The sequence below is a fragment of the Hoplias malabaricus genome, chromosome 2 (genome assembly GCF_029633855.1).
Source record: "Hoplias malabaricus isolate fHopMal1 chromosome 2, fHopMal1.hap1, whole genome shotgun sequence".
NCBI lineage: Eukaryota > Metazoa > Chordata > Actinopteri > Characiformes > Erythrinidae > Hoplias > Hoplias malabaricus.
In genome coordinates, this window is record NC_089801.1 from 16,471,986 (window position 1) to 16,485,894 (window position 13,909).

The 13,909-nt window shown below is 44.4% G+C and overlaps 1 protein-coding gene across 1 annotated transcript; it reads left to right on the plus strand.

Annotated features, from left to right (window-relative positions):
• The first annotated feature begins 2,049 nt into the window (after nucleotides 1-2,049).
• Nucleotides 2,050-10,678, plus strand: ctdnep1a (CTD nuclear envelope phosphatase 1a). Its single transcript, XM_066662358.1, has 9 exons — nucleotides 2,050-2,789; nucleotides 3,378-3,502; nucleotides 5,339-5,405; nucleotides 5,729-5,847; nucleotides 6,137-6,208; nucleotides 6,518-6,634; nucleotides 7,163-7,274; nucleotides 7,857-7,941; nucleotides 8,316-10,678. Exons 2-9 carry the CDS (start codon nucleotides 3,398-3,400, stop codon nucleotides 8,374-8,376), a joined length of 738 nt encoding a protein of 245 aa, XP_066518455.1. The 5' UTR covers nucleotides 2,050-2,789; nucleotides 3,378-3,397; the 3' UTR covers nucleotides 8,377-10,678.
• The last annotated feature ends 3,231 nt before the right edge of the window (nucleotides 10,679-13,909 follow it).

A 13,909-nucleotide genomic window follows, 5' to 3' on the forward strand; every position in this document is an offset into this window, starting at 1 on the left:
CACATCACTGCAGATGCTGCACCAAACCCTCTGTCAACCTCATGATTGCTCTTCCCATCACTTGTGAGCAAGAACCCGAGATACTTGAACACCTTTACTTGGGGTAGGTTCTCACCACTGACCTGAAGAGAGCATGCCACCTGTTTCCAGGAGATAACCATGGCCTCAGACTTGGAGGTGCTGATCTGCATAATGACCGCTTCAAACTCGGCTGCAAACTGCTCAAGTGAACGCTGGAGGCCTCCGTGCGAAGAAGCCAGAAGAAAAACATCGTCCGCAAATAGCGGAAATGCCACCTCCTGAGCTCCTCAATGGAAGCCCTCCTGTCCCAGGCTATGCCTCGCCACCCTGTCTATAAATATCAGAAACAGGAGTGGAGATAAGGCACAGCCCTGACGGAGTCCAATGCCCACACTGAACAAGCTTGACTTACTGCCAAGGATGAGAACACAACTCCAACTGTGAGAGTACAAGGACTGTACGGCTCACCGGAGCGACCCTGGCACCCCAGGTGCACCTCTCAGTGCACCTCCCACAGAATCTCTCAAAGAACACAGTCATAAGCCTTCTCAAAATCCACAAAGCATGTGTAGAGTGGAGCAGCAAATTCCCATGCCCCCTCAATCATCTGTGAAAGAGTTGGTCCATAGTTCCACGGCCAGGACGAAATCCGCATTGTTCCTCCAAAGTCCTAGGTTTGACTATTGGACAGATTCTCATTTCCCAGGGAGGCTGAGAAGTGTGATCCCACGCTAATTGGCACACTTTCTCCTGTCCCCTTTTTTAAAAATAGGAACCACCAACGCCTGTTTGCCAATCCAAAGGAACTGTTCCTGAGGTCCATGCAACATTGTAGAGATGTGTCATCCAAGACAGCCCCGCAGTATCAAGTGCCTTCAGTAACTCTGTGGAAAGCTCATCCACTCCTGGAAGCTTTTTAACCTTTTTTTCAGTTATTTCAGCCACAGAAATGGAGTCTGACACCCAAGACACCTCTGGCCATACCTCCTGCAGGAGGCATATCTCTCAGGTTTAAGAGTTTCTCAAAGTGCTCCTTACAACGCACAACAATACGCTCAATCAAATTCAGTGTCTCACCATCCTTACAGAGCACAGGTTTTTAATACCTCACACAGGTACTGTGTGATTATACTATGTGAGGTATTAAACCCTTAAATATAAAAACCCTTACATGTGTGAGGTATTCCACTCTTACTTATGTGAGGTATTCCACTCTTACCTATGTGAGGTATTCCACTCTTACCTATGTGAGGTATTCCACTCTTACCTATGTGAGGTATTCCACTCCTACCTGTGTGAGGTATTACACTCTTACCTGTGTGAGGTATTAAACCCTTACCTGTGTGAGGTATTACACACTTACCTGTGTGAGGTATTAAACCCTTACATGTGAGGTATTCCACTCTTACTTATGTGAGGTATTCCACTCTTACCTATGTGAGGTATTCCACTCTTACCTATGTGAGGTATTCCACTCCTACCTGTGTGAGGTATTACACTCTTACCTGTGTGAGGTATTAAACCCTTACCTGTGTGAGGTATTACACTCTTACCTGTGTGAGTTATTAAACCCTTACCTGTGTGAGGTATTACACTCTTACCTGTGTGAGGTATAAAACCCTTAACTGTGTGAAGTATTACACTCTTACTTGTGTGAGGTATTACAATCTTATATGTGTGAGGTATTAAACACTTACACGTGTGAGGTATTACACTCTTATGTATGAAATATTACATTCTTAGCTGTGTGAGGTGCTACATTCTTACCTTTGTGATCCCCTATAAAACTACAGTCCTGCTGCAGTACCAGTGTTGTTGTTTTTTCTGAAAAATATAAGTCATAATTTGTATTTCAAATAGACATTAATTTAATTATACTTTATGTCATAATAAAAGTCCTAGAAACTGTGCTATCTTCTTGAACGTGTTCAGGGCAAGGCCAGTTAGGGTAACCATTTCACTAAGAGAGGACACACTTTAACGTACTTTAACACACTCCATACACAGCACAATTTATCAAATTTTACACAGTAACTTCACAGAAATGTAACTGTTAAGGTCTGTTTATTCTGTATTTAATTTTTGCTGAGGAAAAAGGTAAAGCGTTAATATATTTCATGAGGTTTGCACTCAGTTCGGGCTGTGTCTGTGCTCCTGGAAGCTAGGGGGAGTTTACCGGAGGGGACTGAGGTGTTAATGCTGCTGCGGCGGAGAGGGCGCTGTAGAGCCGATGTTGTGCCCGGGTTTAGCTGCTCTCAAGCGGCTTATCAGGAGGGGAAAGGTGTTCATTCTGCACTTTAACCACGGTGCTATATAGCAACGTAATCCTCGGTCTGATTCCGTCCATTCACCGGGAACGTACGGCCAGGACAACTCGGAATAACGGCGTTAAACTGGGGGAAGGACGAGCTCAGCTAACCGCTAACAGAGTACGAGCTAGGCTAATTAGCCTAGCGCCACCCACTGTCCGCAGTGATTCTTTTAGCTTTGGCGTTAGCTTAGCTTTAGCCTTTAGCTTTTGCAGCTGTTTCTGCTCCGCGCTCAGATTTCCACAAAAATGCCACCACACTTCTGATGATTTTAGACCCGGTGTTTAATAAATCTACCGGCGGTGGAGGATAATCCCCGGCTCCAGCTGCAGCACCGCGGCGGCGGCAGAACTCTTACACAGAGAACTGTGTTACGACAGCGGGGGAAACACAGAGAGCTGCCCGCAAGTGGAGCAGCGTTCACCGGCTTCAACACAGACTTACAACGGAACAGAACCGGTGTGTGTTTCAGTCTATAACAGAGATTTTAAACGGGACAGAACCGGTGTGTTTCAGTCTGTAACACAGACTTACAACGGAACAGAACCGGAGTGTGTTTCAGTCTATAACAGAGACTTTAAACGAGACAGAACCGCTCTGTAACAGTGACTTACAACGGAACAGAACCGGAGTGTGTTTCAGTCTGTAACAGAGACTTTAAACAGGACAGAACCGGTCTGTAACAGAGACTTGAAACGGGACAGAACCGGTGTGTGTTTCAGTCTGTAACAGAGACTTTAAACGGGACAGAACCGGTCTGTAACAGGGACTTACAACGGGACAGAACCTGTGTGTGTTTCATTCTGTAACAGAGACTTTAAACGGGACAGAACCGGTCTGTAACAGGGACTTACAACGGGACAGATCCAGTGTGTGTTTCATTCTGTAACAGAGACTTTAAACGGGACAGAACTGGTGTGTTTCATTCTGTAACAGAGACTTTAAACGGGACAGAACCGGTCTGTAACAGGGACTTGCAACGAGACAGAACCGGTATGTTTCTAGTTATAGACAGTAAAGATGATTGTGGTGTTGGTTGTGTTCCAGGGCGGGTTCTGCGGGTCAGTATGTTGAAGACAAGGCAGTGCTTGCTGGGGATCCGGACGTTTCTGGGAGTTGCGAGCAGAATCTGGGGCTTCATCCTCTACATCCTCAGGAAACACCTGAGAACGGTGAGAGCAGGAAACACAGCATCCAGGCATCACCCCGCACGCCACCCATCACCCCGCACGCCACCCATCACCCCGCACGCCACCCATCACCACGCACGCCACCCATTACCCCGCACGCCACCCATCACCCCAGCATCACCCCGCACGCCACCCATCACCCCAACATCACCCCGCACGCCACCCATCACCCCGCACGCCCAATACAACCCCGCACAAATCAAGAGTAGAACACTGTTTTATAACACAGTGCTTTATCGCATATTCACTTTTATCTTAGTTAAATTTAAGCAGAATTCCTTTAGAATTCTTTAAGCCTCAGAGTGGAGCCTATGCCACCTGCTGCTCGTATCTGAGAACTGACCCCTCTGGGCTTTGGGCCCGTCTTTGCCCTGGACTCCTGTGGTTCGGATTGAAAAGAGCACAAACACAGCCTGATGTTTTCACAACTGTATTAAATGATCTCTAATCCAGACTGTTCCTCACAGATATTCAGCCTCTGTATTACCACAGCTTTCCAAACAGTGCTTAAAGCAACACTCCGTAGTCTACCTACCTTAAAGTCACAGCCTTCAGAATCACGCTTGTGCTCCACTGAGGTGTAATAGAGGGAATAGATCCTCTGTCATTGCTCCAGGCTCATCACAACACCCCCCCACCCCTTTATTTCAGGACTGTGCTGTAAGTAGAGCATAACTACCAAATCAAACCTAATGCTCCTTTAAACAATGGCATCATTTAAAGGGCAACTACACACCATAACTTCAGATTACTCTGAAGTGTGTGTGTGTGTGTGTGTGTGTGTGTGTGTGTGTGTGTGTCAGTGTCAGTGGTGCACTCAGTGATGGGGGTGCAGTCAGTGGTGCTGTCACTGGTGGGGGTGCAGTCAGTGGTGCTGTCACTGGTGGGGGTGCGGTCAGTGGTGCTGTCACTGGTGGGGGTGCGGTCAGTGGTGCTGTCACTGGTGGGGGTGCGGTCAGTGGTGCTGTCACTGGTGGGGGTGCGGTCAGTGGTGCTGTCACTGGTGGGGGTGCGGTCAGTGGTGGGGGAGCGTTCAGTGGTGGGGTCACTGGTGGGGGTGGGGTCAGTGGTGTATTCAGTGGGCCACTTACCGTACCACTCACAGAAACGCTGTGAGTTGAGGCGGGACTTTAATTTGTCAGTGGTTTATTTTGAGACAGAAGGTGTTTCTGAGCTGGAGTCGGGGTCAGGGTTCTCTGATGCCCTCAGACAGTGAGGGGGATATTAATAGAACAACAATGTGTCTGCGTGTACGACAGCAGAACACAAGGCAGATGTTCCTGTTTAACTACGGCTTGAGCGATGTCTGATTTATTGTTCGGCTGAGTGCAGTGATTCAGTTTTTAATTCTGAAGATTCAGGTTGATTTTTATTTATTCTTTTCTAATAATAACATAAAAAACCCATTTTATTTGTAGTGTATTAATCCTGGAGGGAGGGGTGGTGGTTCTCTGTGGTGGAACCTCAGTGTGTGTGGTCCCTCTGGACTCTTAAAGGGTTCAATAAAAATATAAAAATAAATAAATAAACAATTCTGTCAGTGTTTCCCTCTTTCTCCAGAAGCAGCCCCTCAGTCAAAGACATGTTTTGTTTCTGAAGTTTTTTTTGTTTTGTTTTATCACCATTCCACCTTAAATGGTGCTGCAGTTACATACCAGTGGAGTGGAATTTTCTGTTCCACATTAAATTCTGCTGCAAACATGTGCTTTTTTGTTTTTGTCAAATCAAATGCATTTTTCATTAAATGTAATGTATGAAAGGAGCTAAATTATTTAATATTGTTGCACTAATCATGTTCCCTCTCTCCCTCTCTCACAGATAATCCAGTATCAGACGGTTCGTTATGATATTTTACCTCTGTCTCCTGCGTCTCGAAACAGACTCAGTGAGTTCAATCTTTTTCCTCCAGAGATAAACTCTCTTAGTTTCTGTGACTGGAGAGGTTTTTTTTTTGATGTTTTCGTAGTGCTTGTGTGACCAAGTGAAGGCGAGAGTTGACCTGAAGAGGGCAAAGTTCAGTAGATGGAATACAAATTAAAAACATTGACACAAAGAAAAAGAATCAGATCATGACGAGATTCACTGAATCATTTAATAAAAATCATACTGCAGCCGATACTTCAGAGATCAGAGACTGGTGTTTGTGTATTCAGCACTTGCTGTGTTTTCAATGTGTGTTTTATTCTCTCTCTCTGTGTGTGTGTTTAGATGCAGTGAAGAGGAAGATCCTTGTTTTAGATCTGGATGAAACTCTAATACACTCTCATCACGATGGAGTTCTGAGGCCCACAGTTAGACCAGGAACACCTCCAGATTTTATACTGAAGGTGAACACACACACACACACACACTGTGTGGCTGCAGCTTGTTATATGCTACAGAACATGTAGGGGGTAATAAGTGTTCTGTTTTTCATTTAAAAAAAGTTATAAAATGTTTAACAGTCCACAAAGTCTTTCTGACAGAGTGTAATGTACCGGAGGAAGTGTAGGGGGCGATGTGGATTAGCCACTTTATTAGAAATCATACATACATACATATCATTCATACATGGTTGTGAACGTTATAATTGTGAGTTGTGTACTGATTTGAGCTCTGTTTCTCCTCACTGTTCAGGTCGTAATAGATAAACATCCAGTGCGTTTTTTTGTTCATAAAAGGCCACACGTCGACTTCTTTTTAGAAGTGGTAAGTACCTTTACTAGTGCATGGTATATTAGTAAGTAGTACTACATATATAAGTAGAATACACTCCTGCCTCTTTCACACCTGCGCAGTAAAGTTTTCCCAGAGGAGCTGTGTGTGTGTGTGTGTGAGCACTGGTCCCGGACATTACCCGGACTTCCTCCTCCTTGTGCCCTGGTAAAGACGAACGCTCCGGGACGTCTCCTGACCGAACACTCTGGAGTTTCTTTAGAGATTCTCCAGAGCTCATGTGAAAGAGGCAGCTGTTAAAATCTAAATAAATATATGTGTGTGTGTGTGTGTGTTCTACAGGTGAGTCAGTGGTACGAGCTGGTGGTGTTTACAGCAAGTATGGAGATTTACGGGTCGGCTGTGGCAGATAAACTGGACAATAACAGAGGAATCCTCAAACGCAGATATTACAGACAGGTATCGTCTCCTGCTCAGGATTAATGACCCAGCACTGATCAATAAAGTACCACAAGAACCTGGTTCTGTTTTCTCTGAGGGGCAAGACCTTACCAGGAGTCTTTTGATGTTTCAGTAAACAAATCAAAACACATTTACAGAGTTAATAATCAATTCTTATTGGGCTGGGATTGTGACTTGAATCTTATCATAACCATTTTTACTTATTTCTAATATTTTGTTGTTGGTCCAAATTCCTGTTTAAAACTCTGTGAATATCAGTAACACACTGAACATTATTTTAGTGTTTTACGAGATTTATGAATAAGATGAAACTGTTACAGAAAATGTTTACAGCACCTAGCTGTTTTTTACAGCACTGTTGGTTGTTTACTGTGTTGTTTATGCTTGTGTTTACAGCACTGTTATTTGTTTACTGTGTTGTTTATGCTTGTGTTTACAGCACTGTTGGTTGTTTACTGTGTTGTTTACGCCTATGTTTACAGCACTGTTAGTTGTTTACTGTGTTGTTTACGCTTGTGTTTACAGCACTGTACGCTGGACCTGGGCAGCTACATTAAAGATCTGTCAGTAGTTCATAATGACCTCTCCAGTATAGTCATCCTGGACAACTCACCTGGAGCATATCGCAGTCATCCAGGTACACACACACACACTCACGCTCTTCCAGTATAGACCTCCTGGACTCAGGTGGAGTCTACTGTAGTTTAATTAATATAAGGTTTTCAATGAAGTCTGTTTTCACATGCATTAGTTATCTGCAGTCACCCACTTCACCCAGAAGGGGGCGCCAGAGGTACACACAGGTAAATACATAACTGTTGAAGGCGGCTGAAGCTCTGGATGCTTCCTGCACCCGGAGACTGCGGTCGAGTCAAAGTTAATTCAGCGGAAACTAAAACCTCAGAATAAAGTTCAAGTCCCCCGCCTCAACCAACAGGAAGCGATACAGTTCCTCTGTTACTCCGCTCTTCACACAGTCACTGCCCCCAGTGTTCACCGCCTCACAGTACGCTTTTTAGGAGACTCTCACTTACAGCACACACCTTACACTAATAACCACAATTAAAGCAGGTACTGATATGTAAGTGAGCTCCGCCCTGATTGGCTGGAGTAGTGGTTATAAACAACCTCTGGAGGCTGAAGTGTGTAACCCCAGTGCGGTGTGTCTGTGTGTGTGTGTGTGTGTGTGTGTGTGTGTGCGCGCGCGTGCTCTGTGCAGATAATGCAATACCTATAAAGTCCTGGTTCAGTGACCCGAGTGACACGGCTCTGCTGAACCTACTGCCCATGCTGGACGCCCTCAGGTATACACACTCTCTCACTCTCTCACACACACACACACTCGAGTGAGTGTGTATGTATCTGGCTGCAGTGGAGGCTGATGGACCCTCTCCTAATGTAGTGGCCTGTTTCTCGCTGTCTGTCAGCGTTCTGAAACCACTTGCTTCTTTCTCAAACCGACTGAAATATGTGTTTCTGATTGTTTGGTTTTTGGGGCACTTTAGAAATGCCCCTCTGTCTCAGCCTCAATGCTCCTGCAGTAACCTCTCTCTGTCTCTCTTTCTCTCACCTCTCTCTTTCTCTCTCTCTCTCTCTCTCCCCTCCTCTCTCTCCCTTCTCTTTCACTCTCTCCCCCTCTCTCTCTCCCCCCTCAATCTCTTTTTCTCTCTCTTTCTAGGTTTACCTCGGATGTCCGCTCCGTCCTCAGTAGAAACCTGCATCAGCACCGGCTCTGGTGATTGGTCGATTTGGTCCAGCGCTGTCCTGGACCCGTCTCCTTCTGGTTTTAGCCTCCGCTAACTCATTAGCCGTTAGCCTCTGGGACTGTTGAGGGGTCAGCTGACCTGCAAGTCACATGACCTCGTCTGTCCTCGCGGAGGATGAGGAGAGGGCGAGTGCAGACTGAGATCAGAGGGAGAGGAAAGACTGGGTTTACTCTCCTCCTCCTCCTTCGCGTTGTTGACTCTGTCCGGAGCTGGACGCTGCCTTCGCCCCGAGAGAGAGTCGGACCCCGCGGCCACCGCCCAGCGGCCACCTCCCGGCTCTTTCTGAGGCTCTGACCATTTCCTCCTGCTGCTGTGAAAAGAGGAAAACAGACAGTCCTTCATCTCCCTCATCCTCATCTTAGCAGTTTTTCCTCTGTTCATCCGTCTGTGCACCAGGGAAGAGGGGAGGAGCGGGGGTCAAACCGGGACCTGGATTTCTCCACGTGCAATCACCGCTCCTGCTTCAGTAATGATCTGAAACGGATCAGCACTGAGGGAATGTTCCCTCTGAGGACATTAGAGCTGCATTAAACGCGCACGCACACACACACACACCCCATAATAAAATAAAATATGGGAATGACTTGAGATATGGGATTAATAAACATTAAAGTGAATACACTCCCTCGTCTCCACAGTGGAACACAGTTCTGTTTCTTAATGAAACGTCTGTGGCCTGCTTTGGTCCAAACCCCATGAGCCCCACAGCAGTGAGCAGCGAGGAGCAGAAGCTCTGGTTTTTAGCCGTTTTCACTCAGTTCTCTTTCTTCTCCGTTCTCATTTCCCCGTTTTTACTCAGTGCTCTTATTCCTCCGCGCTGTGTGTGTCTGTTTTGCTGCGTTTAACCTCACCTTTGTGCTCTCACATTAACACGGGTCCAGCACTGTGATTGGACTCAGACGAGGGGGCGGGGCCATTCTAAAGTCTCTGCACTTGACGTCAGAAGCAGAGCAGAATCAGAACGACTCGTTTTATCCTGTGTTTTCTGATTCAGGCAGCGCGCAGAAAACTCACTGGGGTCTTGTTTCACAGTGTGTGGGTTGGTGACCTCCAGATTCACACTTGAATGTGATCATGCCCCTGTGTGTTTACCTGTCATCCACCTCTAATCGTGAGTGCGCTCTGACACTGCCGTTCCATGTTGTTAATGTGTAACTACATTGTTATTAGAGGCTGTGTATAAAATGGGTCCTGATCAGGTCCCCACACGATAAGTCATTCCCACGCCTTAATTTAATCATGAAGGAATGTCCCCAGCAGGGAGCACAGCGCCCTCTAGTCTCAAACTCACGCACCTGTAAATGCAGGTGACAGAAATCGTGGATCATGTGACCAGTTTGAGTTCATCCAAGTGATTCAGAGAACGTCTGATTGGTTGGAATATATAAATTGGTGATTGGTCCAAGGCTCATTTGCATATTGGAGCCTTCCATGACCCGTACTGACATATAGCCCCTCCTACTTTCCTTCACTTTCCCTGTTCTATCCTTTCTCTTTTCATACCTCTCCTGTCCTCTTTCTCCTTTTTCTTTCTTCATGGTATCTTCCTCTCTTCTCTTCTTCTTTTCTCGTCTCCTCTCTCCCCTGTTCTCCTCTACTTCCCTTCTCTTCTCCCCTGTTGTCCTCCTCTTTTCCCCTCTCACCCCTGTTCTCATTCTCTTCTCCTCTCCTTCTCTCCTCTCCCCTGTTCTTTTCTTTTCACCCTCCATCCTTTTTTTTTTTTTTTTTTTTTAATTAATCATTTTACCCTGGTATTCTTAGGTGTTAGCGCACATGAGAGGTGTGTGTGTGCGCGCGTGTTGGTTCTGAATGATCTGGAATATTCACTAAAACCGACTTCTCCAGATTAAACCAGTTGTGATCCAGATGTGGAGCTGGAGCCGGAGGTTCGGGGTTTTCTCGGCTTTGGGAAAGTCTTGAACAAATCAGAGAGGTTTTATTTCTCACTGAGATTTATTTCCTCGTGGTGGAGAAGGATCATCAGCGCAGACTCTACACAGAGACGCTGTCCTCAGACCCCCCCCAGGCTCCCCCTCGTCCCTGTTGCCGTTCAGAACTGGAAGTGCTGCGTCAGTCCCTCCACAACAAAACAAAGACTTGCACTTTTTCTCTTTTTCTTCTTTTTTGTACCAAGGACTTGGATGTGATTGGTCAGAAAAGTTAATCTCCTGCCCATTTTTTCCCTCAGTGACTCTCTCTCTCTCTCTCTCTCTCTCTTCAGTATGAAGCAAAGTGTCTCAGCCGTGGTTCTGAGGGCTGGGTGTGTTTCCAATAAAACAACAACAGATAAATCTCGTCACTTTGATTCTCACATTTGAGTTTAAAGCCTATAAACATTAAATGAAACTCCATCGTTTCATTTATTCAGAGCTGGGTAACCTTTGTTAGATCCATGCAGTTGTTCTGACAGAGTGTAATACATCACAGGAAGTATAGGGGGCAATATACACATGACTTTGCCTGTTTCATTTAAACAAACTAATGTTCATATGGTTCACAGTGATAAGTGACTTAAGGAAGAGTCCTGAGCCAGTTCTGAATTTCTACTGACTTTTATTTGAACATATTTTCAAAACAGCAAAACACTTTATTAATTCATTGACCCAGAAGAGTCCAAACACCCTGACACTGCCAGGCCCCGCCCCTTTATTAGTACATTTCCTGATGTGGCTGTGTCCCAAATCAAATCCCGAATCCCTTCACTCTCAGATTAAAGGTACATTACGGGTACATTACTGTCACTACAGCTACAAACAGTGTAGTGTATCTTTAAAGGTACAGCAGTGGTGTTAGAGTCCAGTTGTGTTCCCTAAAGGTTCATTACATTCTCTTCTCCAGAAGGAGAGTGGGATCTCTGTAATCTTTCATTACACAACTGTGGAGAATAAAAGAACAATAAAAGTCCTGGAGATGAAACGGGGCGAATGACATCAACACACTTTAACATCCACAGTTAATATAGAGTAAGGTACAGTTCTGTCCCTAATTAAAGGTACAGTATATGATCCAGTGAGAGTACCACCACAGAGACCGTTTCTCTGACAGTGTACACAGTGGATTAACCACCATTTTTAAGGTGGATTATGTTTAGAAATGGATCAATGCGACACATTATTATAGAATTAATGATGAAGGGAGGTTATAAGGCTGTAGGGTTATAAAGTTAAAGCTGATTTTAAGTGTTCCTCTATCCACAGTTAATCTGGATTAAAATGTCAGTCCCTAATGTACACACAAACCACTATAAACCACACTCAGAGGAAACTGAGGCTTACTCTGCTCCTCAGACACACTGCAGGAATTAACACTGGTGGGGGTGGGGGGGGGCTCCATGGGTTTGATGCAACTGAACTAGTATTAACCATTGAATTAAGGGAAATCATAGACAATTCCACTTAAGCTTTAAATCTGTTTTGCTGTAAACACTGAAAAGACCCAAAATACTTTAACTCCACTTTAAAGATTAATAATATTTAAAGTAACACTATGTAAAATCATGGTGACGCGCCACTGAGCTGTCTACTGTTGCTCCTCTGGTCTCAGCACTACAGAAACTGCACTATGTAGTTTTTGGAAGAGGATAGAGAACCACCCCCTTCCTCTCCCTCATTGTTTTTAGTACAGTGCTGTGAATATGAATCACCATAGTGGGAGCCCCAGGAGCAAAACGGAAAAAAACTATTTTACCTAGTGCTCCTTTTATTATTTTATTTTATTTTTATTTTTTTTGCCAAAAAGCCTTTATTAAATTTTCAACAATTAAAAAAAAGAAAGAAAGAAAAAAAAATAGTTAAATCAAAAATGAGAAAACAAACAAACCTTGTAGTAAATGATTAACAGCAAAAATAAAATTCACTTAAAAGCAAACTAAATAATACAATAAGGTGCCTTTCATGAACCTTAAACACAATGCAACCTGTCACAGATCTCTGGCGTTTTTAGGCCTTTAATAAACGTAATGAAAGGGTTCCAGATACATTCAAATAAGTCTTGTTTACACTTTAACACATATTTAATCTTCTCTAATGGGAGGGCAGTTAGCATCTGTCACATCCATTGGTTCACTGTTTTTTTCCAAAACAACGCAACACATCTTTTTGCATTGAGCACTGAGCAGGCTTAAATCTATAAATGTCCGTTCATTTTTAGTATATTTGTGTTTTTCTGGGTACAATCTCAGTCAAAACAGCTTTGGATCTAGTTTTAATTGTTTGGAAATGATTGTCTCAATTATATCCTTTACCTCTTTCCAAACTAGCATTGTTTTCCTGCAATACCACATACAGTAGACCAGTGTCCCTCTGTACTCTGTACATTTTGGACATACATCAGGTGTCTCACTCTTGTACCTGTTGAGATCCACTGGTGTTACATAAACCCGCATTAACCATTTATACTGCATCATTTTGAAACGTGTGTTGATAGATCTAGTGTGAGCCAATGCACATGCCTCCTGCCAATCCTCCTTAGATAGTTCTAATGACAAATCTTCCTTCCAAGCATTAAGTCTATCATAGGATCCTTCAGAAACATATGACATCATTAAACGATAAAACTCAGATACGATACCCTTCTTCCCATTATCTTCTGTCAACATTTTTTCCAGGGTTGAGTGACTAGGTTTTATCAGTACATTGTTTTGATGTGTTCTTATAAAGTTCCTGAGTTGGAGATATTTAAAGAAATGTTTTTTTTTGTCTAAGTGAAATTGTCTTTGTACACATCCTGGAAGCTCATTAACATGTCAACTCAGGCAGAAAAAGATCTTGAATTGTTTGAGACAAAATGGCTCTTTAAAAGTTTCTTTACATCCCTCCATACTCTTATCATATTTTTAAGGAATGGGATTTCAGTTTTTTTTGTCGCAGTCACACAGCTCCAGGGACCTGGAGGTTGTGGGTTCAATTCCCGCTCCGGGTGACTGTCTGTGAGGAGTTGGTGTGTTCTCCCTGTGTCCGCGTGGGTTTCCTCCGGGTGACTGTCTGTGAGGAGTTGGTGTGTTCTCCCTGTGTCTGCGTGGGTTTCCTCCGGGTGCTCCGGTTTCCTCCCACAGTCCAAAAACACACGTTGGTAGGTGGATTGGCGACTCAAAAGTGTCCGTAGGTGTGAGTGAATGTGTGAGTGTGTGTGTTGCCCAGGGATGGACTGGCGCCCCCTCCAGGTTGTATTCCCGCCTTGCGCCCAATGATTCCAGGTAGGCTCCAGGTTTTAAGCCTCCACGGTCGTAAGGAAGGTATAAGGGAGCCTTGACTTCCTATTGTTCCATATAAAATGTATTAGCATCTTCTTAATATGTGGAAAAATATCAGGAGGAGGTGGAAGGGCGATGTTTTGGAATACATAGATTACCTTTGGCAATATGTTCATATTTATTCTCCCAATCATAGATACTGGCAGTGGCCTCCCTCTCTCAATTGAGTTATGAACTTCAGTCATTAGGAGTTTATAATTAGTTCCAACTCTTTGTCTTAAGTCTGGGAGAATATGAATTCCCAGATATTTAAAC